Genomic DNA, 18,430 nt, shown 5'->3' on the forward strand with positions numbered 1-18,430 from the left:
CCCAATCACTCACACTGACCTCCCAAATTCCTCTTGATCCCCCCACGACACCCCACTACCCCCAACCATCACTGCCGGCCACCCGACTACCACCTCAACCACCTGCCTAACCCCCCTCAACCCCCGACTACCACCTCACCCACCTATCACCACACCCACCTGCCACCCGTTGTTTGCGTTAATCTTCTTTGGAATTTTCTATTTATAATTTTGGAATACATTCAAGAGGATGTAAAATTCATAAGTTGTAAAGAATTCTTAGAGTGAAATAAACCCGTCCAAAATGATGTTACCAATTAATATCCAAAATAATGTTTAACAATTAACTTTCCCATATACATACTCTAATAGAAAATGTATAAAAGAGCTGTGTGAGGGAAAAGTAAACTCCTTGTTTCAAATGGTGACATTATTAAACTCAGATCAAGGCCAGTCAATGCTGAGTAGCCAAGGACATAGTTGGATACATGATGGCAATGTTTCCTACATTACAACAGAAACTACATTCATTAAGCAAAAGTACTGTAAAACCCGTTTTGGAGCAGTCTAGGGTCATGATAGGAATTACTGTAAATTTTGAATGATGTGGTGAAACAATTTGTTTCTCCCTAGATTAGGGAGGGGAACATCAAACAGTTCATGACTGCTGTTTCATGATTTCTCCCTGAGTGAAACCCTGTGTGTAGATCTAAAATAAGGTCAGTTGAGGTTCAGAGTGATGTTTACTGTGTGGAATTGTCTGCCAAAACAAAGCATCTGGACCCACACAAGAATAATGGGCATTTGAGTGCAGAACTGAAGGGCAATTACCACTGATGAAAATGCCATTTTGATGGCATTCTGGTCACAGCAAAAAAATTAACAGTTTAGGAACATATCTTAATTCTCAATATCCTTTGATACTCTTGTTTAGTTAAAACATCTATTGATCTTGGATTTAGAACTATTAATTGAGCTGTCTTTGTGGGAGAGAATGCCATATGTCTACCACGCTTTGCGTGAATTTATCCTAATTTATCTCCTGAATGTCCTATGGCCCAGATTTGAAGTTTCCCCTTGTCCCAGAATTCCTAACCAGCTAAAAATTTTCTCTCTATCTACACTACCAATTCCTTTCAAAATCCTGAAATCCTTAATCAAATCATCCCATCTTTCCTCATAATCTAACCCTTGGAGCTGTAATGGTATTCTGGTGAATCTGCACTGCATCCCTCCCAATCTAATATTAAAAAAATTCATTCTAAGGTGTGGGTGACCAGAACTGTACATGGTACTCCAGATGTGATCCAATCAGAGATAGACCACATGTGCATTGCATAGGAAAATTCCTTCTCTATATTCTAGCCCCCCTCTTTCTAAAGTCTATCTCATTAGCTTTATTGATTTTTTTTAACTCGACTTCCAGATTTTAGTGATTTGTGTACATGGAGAGGAGTAGAAGACAGGAGGAGTGAAACCAGGAACATTATTATTCAAGGGTTAGTTATGGTTGGCCTGATCAGCAGGTGAAAAAAAAAATCATCCCGGGCAGTGGGTTTAAGTTATCTTAATGTGAAACGCTGGAGATGAGTTCCTTTGCATAGCTTTATAGGCAATCTCCGCCATTTTTGCAATGAAACAAATGCCTTAAATATCACACGACATTGAGCTCTGCAGTAACTGACCTCTAGAGTATCTGCAGTAACTGACCTCTAGAGTATCTGCAGGGGAGGGGTCGGATTCGGAATGGAACCTCAAATCAGCAGCAAGCAGACCTTCCAGCCCAGTGGTAACTCATAAAGATTTGCTTATTTTACTGGAAACGCCCATGCTAATGTTGCAGAGAGAAGTTATTTTCTGTCGTGATTCATTTATTTGGGGTTGCTTTGCTTGTGCCAAATCCCGTTCAATCTACTTAATTGAAACTTTTGTTTTCTGCTGATTTGGGTCGCAGTTTGCTCCAGCAAAGGTGGTTGACAGGGCCATCAAATGTGTCTGACCCGCCTCCCGCGCCTCTGCCCTCACAGCTTCCTCTCCCTCCCAGAACCATGATAGGGTTCCCCTTATCCTCACTTTTCACCCCGCCAGCCTCCGCATTCAAAGGATTATCCTCCGCCATTTCTGCCAACTCCAGCATAATACCACCACCAAACACATCTTTCCTTCACCCCCACCCCCTGTTGGCATTCCGTAGGGACCATTCCCTCTGGGACACCCTGGTCCACTCCTCCATCACCCCCAACACCTCAACCCCCTCCCACAGCACCTTCCCATGCAACCGCAGGAGGTGCAACACTTGCCCCTTTACTTCCCCTCTCCTCACGGTCCAAAGGCCCAAACATTCCTTTCAAGTGAAGCAGTGCTTCACTTGCACCTCCCTCAATTTGGTCTACTGTATTCGCTGCTCCTATTGCGGTCTCCTCTACATTGGAGCAACCAAAGGCAGACTGGGTGACTGCTTTGTGGAACACCTTCGGTCTGTCCGCAAGCATGACCTAGGCCTTCTTGCCGCTCGCCATTTCAACACACCACCCTGCTCTCATGCCCACATGTCTGTCCTTGGCCTGCTGCAATGTTCCAGTGAAGCTCAATGCAAACTGGAGGAATAGCACCTCATCTTCCGATTAGGCACTTTACAGCCCTCCGGACTTAACATTGAGTTCAACAACTTCAGACCATGAACTGTCTCCTCCATCCTCCCTTTTTGATCCCTTTTTTTCAAATATTTATTTTACAATTTTTATATATATTATTTCCCACCTATTTCTATTATTACTTTTAAAATTTATTTCCATTCATTGCTTTATCCCCACCTTTTAGCCTATTTTATTTTTTCTCCCACACTGTCCCTTCCCTCCACCCCATTAGGGCCATCTGTCACTTGCTCATCCTGCTTTCTACTCTTAATGTCACCATTAGCACCTCCTTTAGCCAGTATCACCACCATCAACACCCCTTCCACCTTTTTGTTTATGACATCTTTCACAATCTCTCCTTTGCCTCCACTTATCGCTGGCCTTCTATCCAGCTTCACCTGCCCCACCCTTAAACAGTATATATTTCACCACATTTTTCCTTCTCTTTAGTTCTGAAGAAGCGTCATATGGACTCGAAATGTTAACTCTGTCTTTCTGTCCACGGATGCTGTCAGACCTGCTGAGTTTTTCCAGCAATTTTTGTTTTTGTTGGTATCAAACTTATCCTTGACACACTTAGGTTTTTGATATTTTTGTGTGGCAAGTTTCTGGAAGCTGACTACAGTCTGCTGGGACCTGCTGAAGAGAGTATCTCCTTAATCAATCAGGCTGAAGGATTGTTCAATTATAAGTGCAGGATTGAGAAAGTGATGTTAACTTTAGAGTAGGTGAGTGTCAGTTCAAGAACAGAGAAAGAGGGAAAATTAAGATTGGATTAAGAAAGAGAAAAGAGCGACAGAAAGGAAACATTAAAAATGTTACATGTTACAATGTTAAAATGTTACAAAAAACATTTAAAAAGTGCATTTAAAACCTGAAGGAATGAGACCCCACATTTGTAACAGTTAATTTTCAGCGGCAGGGACTTTGTTTGGCAGTGATTAACATTTACCACATTATTAAAAGAGTACTTAGACTGAAATGGACAGGATTTAACTTTCTCTGGAGAGTTTCTGTTCTGTGAAAGTACAGTGATTTCATGCTTTCCAGTTGTGAGGCAGATGGGGAGGTGCTGTTTTCCGAGTATTGAACAGCCCTTTTGAATTTCTCCATTTAATCAGACATGTGCCCTCTCTTCAAGTTCCTCTGGCATTTGTGCATAAATAACAATGAGTCCGCTTAGCCTCACCATTATTTTGACAACAATTTATAGGAACTGCATATTTTGTAACATTTTTGTTACTGGTGTTTAATCCTGTAAGATAGTAGCAATCATAAATTGATGTACATTATATCTTTTATTCTCACATGCAATCTCTAATTCACATCACTAGAATATTGTCTGGCAATGTTTCAATTTCACAAGAAATATCTATTCCATCTTAATTTTGAACGTAATACTTAATACCTTATATTTTAAGCAACATTGGGTTTGGTAAAGTTGGTGTGTGTGTATGACTTTGCCATGGGTCAGTGTTACTCAATTGCAGCACTATTGATCTGATGTGTTTATCTACTTTATTGCTCAATTCTGGATACTGTTAATAACCAACTAACCTTAGTTTCAATCATATGACTAATGTGGTCTGTGCTGGAAGGAACCTTTTCAAGTGCCTGGTATGTTACAAGTGTTACACAATGTGGCTCAAGAATGTCACGAATCTGTCCATGTCCCATCCCCCATGCTATACAGAGTGTCCCCTCTCACTATACCCCAGTTAATTTACATCAGTCTGTTATTATCTTTGAGATGTGACATCCCTGTTGCATTACTTTTTAATTTACTTATCATGAAAGTTCAATATGACTAGGAGTGTAATGCTAGTTTTAACCTAACTTGAGTTTCCAACCCATTCCCTACTACAGCTGTTAACTGTTGAATTTATGACTGCCCTACTAGTCCTATTTGTTTTTCAGCTTTGATAATTGCCACTGGTTGCCTTGAATTGCTGCAGTTCATGTGGTGAAGGTATTCTCCCAGTGTGATTGGAGAGGGACCCCAGGATTTTGACTCAGTGGCACTGAAGGAACGGTGTTATAGTTTAAGGTCAGGGTGAAGTGTCTTTTCCATGTATGAGCCCTTCATTCAGGCTCCTGCCACAGCACTGAACCGGCTCTTATTAAAGTCACAAATTACAGTGTGTGTGGCTGTGGTAAACAATACCACTTGATCCTTCCTGATCTGTATGCAGTCTTTGACACAGTTAGCCACACCATCCTATTCCAAAGCCTCTCCTCCATTGTCCAGCTGGGTGGGACTGCACTTAAATAGTTCCATTCATAACAATTCAGTCATAGCTAGAGAAACACTTGCAGTAGTTGTTCTTCCCACTCACTCATTGTTAGCTCGGTAGGCCCCCCATGATCTAACCTTGGTCGTCTCCTGTTTCTCATCCACATGCTATCTCCAGTGACAGGATTTCAAAATATGCAAGTGTACATGTATGCTGACAACATCCAATTCTACATCACCACCACTTTTCTCAACATCCCTCACTGTCTCTGATTTATCATGCTGCTTATTCAACATCAACAGAAATTTCTACCAGCTAAATGTTGGGAAGATTGAAATTATTGTCTTCATTCCATGCCATAAAACTCTGTTCCTTAGCCACTGTCTGTGGGCAAACCTTGGTGTTGTTTACTTGGTTGATGACTGTTTGACCCTGAGCTTAGCTTCTGATGCTTTTTTGTCTCCATCACTAATGCCACCAACTTCAACCTCTGACATGGTCCATCTCCGCCCCATTTCAGCTCATCTGCTACTGAAGCACTTATCCATGCTTTTTTACCTCTAGATATGAGTACTCGAATGCTCTCCTCGCTGGCTTTCCAGCTTGCTCCCTTCTTAAACTTCAGGTGAATGAAAACTCTGCTGCCTGTATCCTAACTCGCACCAAACATTACCCCTGTGTTTGCTGACCTGCATTGGGCCTTGCTATCATGCTTACTTTAAAATCCCTCCATGGCCTCATCCCTCCCCATCTCTGTAACCCCTTCCAGCCCTACAGTCCTCCAAGGTCTCAGCACTCCTTCAATTCTGGCCTTTTGCACATTCTCAAACCTGATCACTCCATCATTGGCGGCCAGGCCTTTTGTTGTCACAGCTCTAAGCCCTGGAGTTCCCTCCCTAAACTTCTCCACCTTTTTACCTCCCCACCTTCAAGGTGCTCCTTAAAACACCATCTTCAATTAAGCTTTTGGCCATATAAACTCGGCCTATCCCCTTATGTGGCTTGTATTTGATAATCACCCCTCTGAAGTGCCTTGGGACATTTTACTATGTTAAAGGCGCTATATAATTGTAAGTTGTTGTTGTAACTACAGGACTTTTCCCTCATAATATATTCCAATTGCGACAGGCCATATGATACGAGTGAGTTATTTGACGTAAACCTGGTACTGAATTGCCTCAATAACTGATGATTTTCTTCCTCCTGAAAAGAACATCTGAGAGAAAAGTTAAAATTCTTACAAAGTCCATAACTAAATTAACTGTGATTAGGCTAAAGCTGAAATTAATTCTAGGAATAAAACATTGGTCACAATTTTTGGAACTGATGTTGTAAAGTGAAATAGATGAACAAACGCTTCTGACTCAGGCAACAGTTGGTTCCTATTTCCGTGCTTCTTGTGGCCTTAAATGTAGCATAAGTAAAAGAACAATTCTGAAACTTTTGTTAAAGGTTAAAAATGTAAATATGCTAAAAAGCTAAATTCATTATTAACATTTCTGCAAAACTGAAAACTATGAACAAATGACTATAATAAAACTATTCGGATTAAATTTTCAATGATGACTACTGGTAAAATTCTAAATATAGAGTTAACATTAAAAATAAAATGATTGGTAGCACTCTAGAAGCACTGGTCATGCAATAATGTGTAGTCAGTAAAGAGAAAGAAACAAATAAGATCGTTCTCACCATGTTTTCACTTTGTTTCTAAAACTAGAGCACCAACATATCCGCTATAACCCTCTCCGTGCTGAGTGGATCCTGGTCTCTGCTCACCGGATGAAACGTCCTTGGAAGGGGCAGATTGAGAAACCAACAGAGGTGAACGTTGCACGTCATGATCCAACTAACCCTCTCTGTCCTGGAGCAACAAGGGCAAATGGGGAGGTAATTCATGGATGGCATGCATGGAGTATTAAAATTAGTGCTAGTAGTTAACAAACTTCACTCATTTGAACCCTGGTACTTGACACGTTTTAAATTTTTGCCACGTTGAGGTACTGGTCGTAGAGCAGGATTAGTTCTTGGGTTAGGTCCTTGGTCATTATGACTACACCGCTGACTCCTTGAAATTAGTTTACAAGGCGCTGTTATTTGTTTTTTTATTTATTCATTCATGGGATGTGGGCTTCGCTGGCTGGGCCAGCATTTATTGCCCATCCCTAGTTGACCTTGAGAAGGTGGTGGTGAGCTGCCTTCTTGAACTGCTGCAGTCCATGCCATTGGAAACAATTTCTCCTTATTTATTCTATTGAATCCCTTCTTGATTTTACACCATCCCATTAAAGCTAAATGGGAGCAAATTATTGGCCAAGGCAATTAAATATGTAAAACAGAAGATAGTGCCATTTCAGTTCCTCAAGGTCATAGCGTATGCCTATCAGTAAAGGTTGAAGGTTAATGTTATCAGCTATTATCTAATGTGAGATTTTTATTAGTAAAGTTATTCTCAATAGGAAGATTCGTCTCAAGGTTCTTTAATAGAACAAAATGCTTTGCTTGAACCTTGTAATAACTCATTCCAAATGTGATCTTAAGAATATAATGTACAAATTCAGCCACATTGCCTTCAAAGGGATCTTGATGCTTTGACAAGAATTCAGGAAAAGCTGATTGGCTAACTTGTGAATCTCAATTGCCAAGCAAGGAGGATCAATGCCTTTAAAATTGAAATTATTTCATTAGAAATCCCTTTCTATTCTTTCATAATTAAGGAGAGGAGGGAAGAATGAGATTCCTGCTTTCTAAAATTTGTTCTTGGGTTCTGGTGATGTTAGCAATGAAGCATTTATTATTTATGCCTGGTTAGCAAGTTAAGAGTCAATTACCAGTGTGGAACTGGAATCTTGTGCAGGACACGCTGAGTTGAGGTTACAGATTCCCTTATCCGAAGGACATCAGTGAATCTCTGGGTTTATGCAACAGTCTGAGTTTGTACTTTATAATTAGTGAACTTGGCCAACTCTGGTGAATAATAAAATGCACGTATGCAAAATACTGAATTTTGTAGTTGCCACTTGTATAGAAACATACGAAATAGAAGCAGGAGTAGGTCATTCAGCCCTTCGAGCCTGCTCCGCCATTCGATACGATCACAGCTGATCCACTACCTCAATGCTATACTCTCGCTCTCTCCCCATACCCCTTGGCACCTTCAGTGTCTAGAAATCCATCTATTTCCTCCTTAAATATATTCAGTGACTTGCCCTCCACAGCCCTCTGTGGTAGAGGGTTCACCACCCTCTGAGTGAAGAAGTTTCTCTTCATCTCAGTCCTAAGTGGCCTATCCTCTATCCTGAGATTGTGACCCCTTTGTTTTTGACCGCCCCTCAGCCAGAGGAAACAATTTCCCTGCATCCAGCCTGTTCATTCCTGACAGAATTTTATACATTTTAATGAGATCCCCTCTCATTCTTCTAAACTCCAGTGAATACAGGCCTAGTTGGCCCAAGCTCTCCTCATACGACAATCCTGCCACCCCAGGAATCAGCCTGGTGAACCTTCACTGCACTCCCTCTATGGCAAGTATATCCTTTCTTAGGTAAGAAGGCGACAACTGCACACAATACACCAGGTGTTGTCTCACCAAAGCTCTGTATAGCTGCAGTAAGACACCCTTGCTCCTGTACTCAAGCCCTCTTGCCGTGAAGGCCAACATACCATTTGCCTTCTTAACTGCTTGCTGCACCTGCATGCTTGCTTTCAGTGATTGGTGTACAAGGACACCCAGGTCCCTTTGTACATCAACATTTCCCAATCTATCACCATTTAAATAATACTCTGGCATTCTGTTTTTCCTACCAAAATGGATAACTTCACACTTATCCATGTTATACTGCATCTGCTATGTATTTGCCCACTCACTCAACTTGTACAAGTTGCCTTGAAGCCTCTTAACATCCTCCTCACCACTCGCCTTCTCACCAAGTTTCGTGTCATCTGCAAACTTGGAAATATTACATTTGGTTCCCTCATCCAAATCATTGATATATATTGTGAGTACCTGCAGCCCAAGCACTGATCCCTGCGGTACCCTAGTCACCGCCTGCCACTCCAAAAAAGACCCATTTATTCCTACTCTCTGCTTCCTGTCCGCTAACCAAATCTCAATCCATGCTAATATATTACCCCAATCCCATGTGCTTTAATTTTGCACATTAACCTCTTATGTGGGGCTTTCAGTCCCTTTAATTTTTCCAGCACTGTCTTTTTTTTTAGTAATACTGATTTCCTTCAATTCCTCCTTCTCACTGGACCCTCAATTCCCTAGCATTTCTGGGAAGTTATTTGTGTCTTCCTCCATGAAGACATAATACTGGGTGGAACTTAATGCCCTCCCCTGTGGTGAGTTTGATGGTGGGGGGAACTTAATTGGGGGGAATGGTGCGGATGGGAACCCCGCTTGATTAAATCCATGGCAAGAAGGCTCGTGGAAGGCTATCCTGTCCTGCCACCACTTGAGACACTTAAGTGGGTGATTAGTATCCGCTTAAAGGCCTCATCCCACCGCCGCTGGTATTCACCCAGTGGTGGGTGGGGAACTTACCATGCGGGAAGCATGGAAAGTAAACCTTATGGGGTTGCTTGCGGTCTTCCAGTTTGGGAAGCCCTTGTTCAAAGGCACTCCGTGTCTGATTGAAGGACCCAGTACTGGGATGCAGGGGTGTGGTGGGACCAACTGAGATCCACACCCTTGTCCTTGTTGCTGACCCACCCTCCCCCATGATCCCCAACCCATGATTCCCCTTCCCCATTACCCACCTGTAGCCTAGGTCCCTTGCTGATCTTGGACCTCGACTTTGTGCTTTACCAGTAGCACTTGCTGACGGTCGTGCTGAGCATTGAAGAGCTGCCAACCTCGGATTGGTTGGCAGCTCTCGGCAAGCGGGACTAACATATTAGTAAATTTGTGTGATTAGTTTTGTAAGTTTTTTTTCAAAGATTCAAACATATTTAGAAACAAAATTCATAGTAATTTCAGTAACTACTACCATTCTTGAGTCCATAGGCAAACATTTAATGTTGTATGGTGACACCGCTCCTTTAAATCATATCGTTTGATGGAAGTTTTGCATTTGACCTCCAAAAGAAAGCATTCATTATAAAGTTGACCACATGAATGATGTTTGTTGTAGATAGATATGCCAGTGAATTATTTCTTGCTTCATTTCACATTGTAAAGGTGAACCCAGAGTATGAAAGTACGTACGTATTTGATAATGACTTCCCAAGTCTACAACCAGATGCTCCAGACCCAGGTACTTCAAACTCCATGTTATCCAGTTAATCTGGGGCAACTATTCTCATGTACTAATATAAACAATGCGTTCCAAAATCTTTCTACAGTTTAAATTATCTAACATTTGGACTTGGGATTTTACTGTTTATCAGCTGCAGATGTTTTCTCACATTACCACTTATCTTTCATGTTGTTATGTAGATCAGAACTCTCCCAGCAATAAACATGAGCTCTGATTCCTCAGTACCAGACCAAACCATAGTTTTCACCTCCATTCTAGCGCTAGCCAAGGAATACAATGCTAGCCGCATATCATGTATTCCATGTGTACAGCTACAGAATCCAAGCTTTGGTCCGCATCCTCCATCCTAACCTCAGTGACTCTCTATCCAAGCCCAGTCCCAAGTGTCAGGCGGCAGCAGCTTTCTGATTTACCAGTACTAGTGGGTAATAGAGCTCAATATTCAATTTCAAAGTGACAGGAAGACCAGTCAGCATTGGGTCAAGGCGTTGCTCTGTCCTCCCTGCACTATCCATTGGAACTTAGATCTAGACTCCCTCCAAGATCCTCATATCAAAATCTTCATTGTAATCTCAGATTCTGACTGCCTGCCATTCTTCATAAACAATGACCAATGAAATGTTTGCTTCAAAGCTCTTTGTAGGACTTAAGAGGATAAGGGAAACAGTGAAAGGTAGAGAAAGAAAGGAAGAACTTGCATTTATATCACGTCTTTCATGACCTTGGGATGCCCCAGGGTGCTTTATAACCAATTACCTACCTTTGAATTATAGTTGCTCCTATAAAGTAGCAACCATATTGTGTATAGTAAGGTCCTGAAGCAGTGTGATAATGACTAGATAATCTGTTTTAGCAATGTTGTTTGAGGAGTAAATGTTGGCTAAAAGTCCCCTGCTCTTCTTCAAAATAGTGCAATGGAATCTTTTATGTCTGCGTGAGAAGGCAGACAGGACCTCGGTTTCACATCAATGATACATTTGTAATGAGATTGCTTTTGTTTCATCACATAATTCTAATGCTGTCTTGACTCCCGAGTTATTGACCTTTTCCAGTATATTTTGAGCGTTTTATTTTTTGAAAGAATATGTTTTAAATTAAAGGAAAAAAAATAAATCATGTACAAAGACTTTACTTTTGTCACAATTATATTATGAAAGCAATCTAAATAGTCAGTAAAATTGATTTCCATGGATTCTACTCCTTTTTTTAAATAACATTCTACTTTCTTTTAAACCCCTAGGTCTCAGTGAGCACCCGTTGTTTCAAACAAAAGCTGCTAGAGGAGTTTGGTAAAGACCTATTCTATGAGAATCTATAAAGTGCAAATGCTGTGAATATATACAATATCAATGTATAATTTGTGTTTTTATAGCGGCTGTTGCTTTAGTTTCTTTTAAGCTAAGTGATTGTGTATTGATGTAGTGGAGGAAGAGGAAACAAGCATGATGACGAATTCTCCAGAAAGTTCCCTCTGTATATCATGGAACATAAATTACAACCAATCCAAATTTAATAAATTCAACATGTAATTCTTCAGGAAAAAGATAGTCTCAGTTACTGAATTGTAAAACATCCTTAATTAATTTTAATTAATATTAGACAGCACCAAAACAGCCCATTTGGCCCGATAGGGCCTTTGCCGAAATTCATGCTCCCACTCTACCTACTTTATCCCACCTGATCAATTTATCCTCTGTTCCTTTCTTCTTTATGTACTTATCTACTTTCCCCTTAAATTCATCTATGCTAGCTGCCTTAATCACTTGATGTGGAAATGAGATTCACATTCTTACCGCTTTGACTGAGGATGTTTCTTCTGAATTCCTTATCGGGTTTATTAATAACTAGCATATATTTATGGCTAGTAGTTTTGAATCAACACCCTCCCAGCTCCTCCCAACACCCCCGTCCCATGACTTCTAGAGAAAAGAGCGATCCTTGTACAGTCTTTCCTAATAATTGTACTCTCTTCATTCTGGTACTATGCTTGTAAATCTTGTTTGTATTTTATCCAGAGCTCCTATGTCATAGAGTCATAAAGGTCTACAGCACAGAAAAAGGCCCTTCGGCCCATCGAGCCTGCGCTGGTCAAACAAGTACCTAACTATTCTAATCCCATTTTCCAGCACTAGGTCCATAGCCTCATATGTCATGGCATCGCAAGTGCACATCCAAATACTTCTTAAATGTTATGAGGATTTCTGCCTCTATCACCCTTTCAGGCAGTGAGTTCCAGATTCCCACCACCCTCTGGGTAAAAAAATTCTTCATCACATCCCCTCTAAACCTCCTGCCCCTTACCTTAAATCTATGCCCCCTGGCTATTGATCCCTCCACCAAGGGGAAAAGTTCCTTCCTGTCTACCCTATCTATGCCCCTCATAATTTAATACACCTCAATCATGTCCTCCCTCAATCTCCTCTGCTCCAGGGAAAATAACCCCAGTCTATCCAATCTCTCCTCACAACTAAAACTGTCCAGCCCAGGCAACATCCTGGTAAATCTCCTCTGCACTCTCTCTAGTGCACTCACATCCTATAATGCGGATTCCAAAACTCCTCGCAATACTCTAGCTGTGGCCTTACCAGCGTTTTATACAGTTCCAGCATAACCTCTCTGCTCTTATATTCTATGCCTCGGCTAATAAAGGCAAGTATCCCATATGCCTTCTTAACCACCTTATCTAACTGTCCCACTACCTTAAGGGACCAGTGGACATGCACACCAAGGTCCCTCCGATCCTTGGTACTTCCCAGGGTCCTACCATTCATCGTGTATTCCCGTGCCTTGTTTGTCTTGCCCAAGTGCATCACCTCACATTTATCCGGATTAAGTTCCATTTGCCACTGATCAGCCCACCTGACCAGCCCGTCTATACCCTCCTGTATTCTAAGGCTATCCTCCTTACTATTTACCAATCCACCACTTTTCGTGTCATCCGTGAACTTACTGATCAACCCTCCTACATTCAAGTCTAAATCATTTATATATACCACGAACAGCAAGGGACCCAATACCGATCCCTGTGGAACCCCACTGGACAAAGGCATCCATTCACAAAAACACCCCTTGACCATCACCCTCTGCTTCCTGCCACTCAGCCAATTCTAGATCCAATTTGCCAAATTGCCTTGGATCCCATGGGCTCTTACCTTCGTTATCAGTTTCCCACATGGGACCTTATCAAAAGTCTTGCTGAAGTCCAAGTAGACTAGGTCAAATGCATTGCCCTCATCTACACACCTGGTCACCTCTTCGGAAAATTCAATCAAATTAGTCAGACATGACCTCCTCTTAACAAAACCATGCTGACTGTCCTTGATTAATCCCTGCCTCTCCAAGAGTAGATTAATTCTGTCCCACAGAATTGCTTCCAATAGTTTCCCCACCACTGAGGTTAGACTGACTGGCCTGTAGTTCTCTAGTTTATCCCTTCCTCACTTCTTGAATAACGGTACCATATTGGCTGTCCTCCAGTCCTCTGGCACCTTTCCTGTGGCCAGAGAGGTACTGAAAATTATTGCCAGCACCCCTGCTATCTCCTCCCTTGCCTCACTCAACAGCCTGGGATACATTTCATCCAGGCCTGGAGATTTATCTACTTTTAAGCCTGCCGGACCACTTAGAACCTCCTCCCTTTCTATGCTAATTTCTTTAATTATATCACAGTCCTTCTGCCTGATTTCCATACTCACGTCGTCCCTCTCACTTGTGAACACCAACACAAAGTATTCATTTAGAACCCTACCTACATCTTCTGGCTCCACACACAAATTATCACCATGGTCCTTAATGGGCCTTACTCTTTCCCTAGTTATCCTCTTACTCTTAATGTATTTATAAAATAACTTTGTATTTTCCTTTATATTACCTGTGAATGTTTTTTCATGCCTCCTTTTAGCTCTCCTAATTTCCTTTTTATGTTCCCCCCTACACATTCTATACTCCTCTAGGGCTTCTGCTGTTTTGAGCCCTTGGTATCTGCCATAAGCCTCCCTTTTTCTCTTTATGCAACCCTGTATATCCCTAAACGTCCAGGGTTCCCTGGATTTGTTGGTCCCACCCTTTGTCTTTACTGGAATATGTTGGCCCTGTACTCTCCCTATTTCCTTCTTGAATGAGTCCCACAGCTCTGACGCAGATTTACCTAAAAGTAGCTGTTCTCAGTCCACTCTGGCCAAATCATATCTGATCTTATTAAAATCAGCCTTCCCCCAATTTAGAACTCTGATTTCTGGCCCATCCTTGTCCTTTTCCATAACAACCTTGAATCTAATGGAGTTATGATCACTATCTGCAAAATGCTCCCCTATTGAAACCTCTACCACTTGCCCGGCTTCATTCCCTAAAATTGAGTCCAGGACCGCCCCCTCTCTTATAGGACTTTCTACGTACTGTCTTAAAAAGCTCTCCTGGATGCATTTTAAGAATTCTGCTCCCTCTGAACCTATCACATTATGACTAACCCAGTTAATGTTGGGGAAGTTGAAATCCCCCACTATTACTACCCTATTATTTTTACACTTCTCTGAAATTTGCCTACATATCTGCTCTTCTATTTCTCTCTGACTGTTTGGGGGCCTATAGTACACTCCCAGCAATGTGATTGCTCCTTTTTTTGTTTTTCAGTTCTACCCATATGGCTTCATTTGAGGAGCCTTCTAAGATGTCATCCCTCCTTACTGCTGTAATTGATTCCTTGATCAATATTGCGATATCCCCTCCTCTTTTACCTCCTTCCCTGTCTCGCCTGAAGACCCTATATCCTGGAATATTGAGCTGCCAATCCTGCTCCTCTCTCAACCATGTCTCTGTGACAGCAGTGACATCATACTTCCATGTGTTAATTTGTGCCCTCAACTCATCTGCCTTATTCGTCAGGCTCCTTGTATTAAAATAAATACCATCCAACCTTGCCAAACTCCCTTGTGCCTTAACTGACCAATAATTTCTCTGCCTTCTAGACTCACTTGCTCTCTTTTCTAATTTTGGCTGTGCATCTTCCCCTGCTGAACCTCCTTTCAGGATCCCATCCCACTGCCAAGTTAGTTTAAATCCTCCCCAACAGCACCAGCAAACCTCACTGCAAGGATGTCTGTCCCATTCCGGTTCAGTTGCAACCCATCCGCCTTGTACAGGTCCCACTGCCCGCAGAAATGGTCCCAATGTCCCAGAAATCTAAAGCCCTCCATCCTGCACCATCTCTCCAGCCACACATTCATCTGGACTAACCTCCTATTTCTATACTCACTAGCGCGTGGCACCGCAAGTAATCCAGAGATTACTACCTTTGAGGTCCTGTTTTTTAATCTGTTTCCTAGCTCCCTAAATTCTGCTTGCAGGACCTAATCCCTCTTTGTTGTTGGCACCAATATGTACCACGATCTCTGTCTGTTTGCCCTCCTCCTTTTATAGTATGGGGAGCACAACTATGGACTCCTGAGTGTGCTCTAAGGTTCTATATAAAGTTTAACTTAATTTCTCTGCTTTTGAAGTTAATCTAGCTCCTGTGTGGTGGGAGTCCTTGAGGTTGCAAATCCTATCTTTTTGTCTGTTAACATGTTGATCAGTTGACAATAACAAGATCTCTCTAGCCTTGAATCCCCATCTATTTAGTTTATGTCTCCTCTAATTTTCCTCATCCAGGTCATGGTGCCACATGAGCTAATGAATTGTTCCCTCTCCTCATGTACTCCCTCCCAACCCTTGACCCCATCCACCCACTTCCTGGGTAGTTGTGACTTGGTGTTGTGGGGGGAGGTTGGGTGAGGGAAGAAGTCTTGTCATCGTGGTATGGGACAGGCTTGATGGATCAACAGGCCTTTTCCTGTCCACCAATTTTATATGTTGAAAAATGTCATCATTGCTCCATCTTTAAAAGACCTTCCTGCCAAACAAAATCTAACATCTCTTTCCTCTTTGAAGTCCTTAAATGTGTTCAATTTTTCTGAAATTCCTTGTTTCATTGCTACAAAGCAGCTTAATCCCTTCCAACAGTTCCGAAACAGGCCTACCTAAAGTGACAAGGAACATTTCCTGTACCTGGTGCATTATCACTCCTCAACCTTTTCGCAACCTTTGACACATTTGACCCCATCAGCTTCTTCTGGTACCTGCATTCCTTGGGACTGTCGTTCTGCACTTACTTATCACAGGAAAAACATCTCTAGCAATGGCTTTCCTGCCACCTCTTCACCATCATTACAGAGTCCCTTAAGGATCTGTTCTTTGCTGCTCTTCATCATTTATAAATGCTGCCCCTTGGCAACTTCATTTGAGAACATGGGTCAGCCTCCTCACGTATATCAGCTTCCAAACCACACCAGTCATGTCCAGCTAGACTATCAATACTTCCTCCTGTGCTGTCAGACTGGATGCCAACATTTGCCACCTCCCTCTTCTTAGACTTTAAAACACAAAAAATAAGAATTAGGAGTAGGCCATTTGGGCCCTCAAGCCTGCACTGCCATTCAATAAGATCATGGCTGATTGGATTGTGGTCTTAATTCCACTTTCCTGCTTGAACCCCATAACCCTTGACTCTCTTGATCAAAAATCTGTCTAATTCAGCCATGAGTATATTAAATAGCACAGTCTCCACTGCTCTCTGGAAGAGAATTGCAAAGACTGAAGATTCTCTGAAAGGAAAAATTCTCCTCATCTCAGTCTTAAATGGGAGACCTCTTATCTTTAAACTGTGCCCCCTAGTTCTAGACTCGCCCATGAGGGCAAAACAGGCTTTCAGCACATACCCTATCAAGCCCCTCAGAATCTTATATCTTTCAATAAGATAACCTCCATTTTTCTAAACTCCCATCAGTATTGACCCAACCCACTCAAAGTTTCCTCATAAAACAACCCCTTCATCCAAGTAAACAGCCTAGTGAACCTACTCTGAATCGCTTCCAATGCAAGTATATCCCTTGTTACAACTGGGATAGAAACATAGAAACTAGGATCAGGAGTAGCCCATTCGGCCCTTCAAGCCTGCTCTGCCATTCAATATGATCATGGCTGATCCTCTATCTCAACGCCATGTTCCCGCTTTCTCTCCATACCCCTTGATGCCCCTAATACCCAAAAAAAATCAATTTATTTCTTGAATATATTCAGTGACCTGGCCTCCGCAGCCTTCTGTGATAGAGAATTGCGCAGATTGACCACCCTCTGAATGAAGAAATTTTCCTTATCTCAGTCCTAAATGGCCTGGCACATATCCTGAGACTGTGGCCCCTGGTTCTAGATTCCCCAAACCAGGGGAAACATCCTCCCTGCATCTCGTCTGTCTAGCTCTGTTAGAATTTTATATGTTTCAATCAGATCCCCTCTCATTCTTCTAAACTCTAGTGAATACAGGCTCAGTCGAACCAATCTCTCCTCATACGACAGTCCTGCCATCCCCGGTATCAGCCCAGTGAACCTTTGTTGCACTCCCTGTATGGAAAGTATATCTTTTCTTAGGTAGGGAGACCAAAATTGCATGCAATACTCCAGGTGTGGTCTCACCAAGGCCCTGTACAACTGCAGTAAAACATCCCTATTGCTGAACTGAAATCCTCTTGCAATGAAGGCCAACATACCATTTGCCTTCCTAATTGCTTGCTGCACCTGCCTGTTTACTTTCATTGACTGTTGTACAAGGACACCCAGATCCCTTTGTACATCCACATTTCCCAATATATCACCATTTAAATAATACTTTGCCTTTCTGTTTTTCACACTGAATTGTATAACTTCACATTTATCCACTTAATACTGTACCTCCATGTGTTTGCCCACACACACAACTTGTCTAAATCGCCCTGAAGCCTCCTTGCATCCTCTTCACAACTCACAAGCCTGCCCAGTTTTGTGTCGTCAGCAAACTCGGAAATATTGCATTTGGTTTCCTCATCCAAGTCATTTATATATATTGTGAATAGCTGGGGCCCAAGCACTGATCCCTGTGGTATACCACTAGTCGCTGCCTGCCAACTGGAAAAAGACCCATTTATTCCCACTCTCTGTTTCCGGTCTGTCAACCAATTCTCAATCCATGCCAGTATATTACCCCTGATCCCATGGTGCGTTAATTTTTCCCACTGGCATCTTATGTGGGACCTTATCAAAAGCCTCCAGTAGATTAGTTAAACACGATAAACCCATGCTGACTTAGTCTAATCCTGTTAATGCTTTCCAAGTGTTCTGTTACCATGTCTTTTATAATAGACTCTAGCATTTTCTCCACTACTCATGTTAGACTAACTGGCCTGTGATTCTCTGTTTTTTTTCTCCTTTTTAAATAGTGGGGTTACATTTGCCACCCTCCAATCTATAG

The 18,430-nt window shown here is 42.0% G+C and overlaps 1 protein-coding gene and 1 long non-coding RNA gene across 4 annotated transcripts in view; one reads left to right on the forward strand and one right to left on the reverse strand.

Annotated features, from left to right (window-relative positions):
• The window catches only part of LOC144686420 (uncharacterized), a 103,858-nt gene that overhangs the window by 28,827 nt on the left and 56,601 nt on the right, over positions 1-18,430 (reverse strand). The window lies entirely within an intron of this gene.
• galt (galactose-1-phosphate uridylyltransferase) overlaps positions 1,440-18,430 on the forward strand; it is a 78,574-nt gene continuing 61,583 nt past the window's right edge. The window contains exons 1-4 of one of the 3 annotated variants that reach the window (XM_078551551.1): positions 1,440-1,768; positions 6,570-6,739; positions 10,035-10,110; positions 11,354-11,402. In XM_078551551.1, the coding sequence (XP_078407677.1) occupies positions 1,726-1,768; positions 6,570-6,739; positions 10,035-10,110; positions 11,354-11,402 (338 nt within the window). In that variant the 5' untranslated portion in view covers positions 1,440-1,725. The remainder of the gene's footprint in view (positions 1,769-6,569; positions 6,740-10,034; positions 10,111-11,353; positions 11,403-18,430) is intronic. The other 2 variants (XM_078551559.1, XM_078551568.1) reach the window with 2 other exon arrangements.

Source organism: Cetorhinus maximus, chromosome 1 (genome assembly GCF_964194155.1).
Source record: "Cetorhinus maximus chromosome 1, sCetMax3.hap1.1, whole genome shotgun sequence".
Taxonomy (NCBI): Eukaryota; Metazoa; Chordata; class Chondrichthyes; order Lamniformes; family Cetorhinidae; genus Cetorhinus; species Cetorhinus maximus.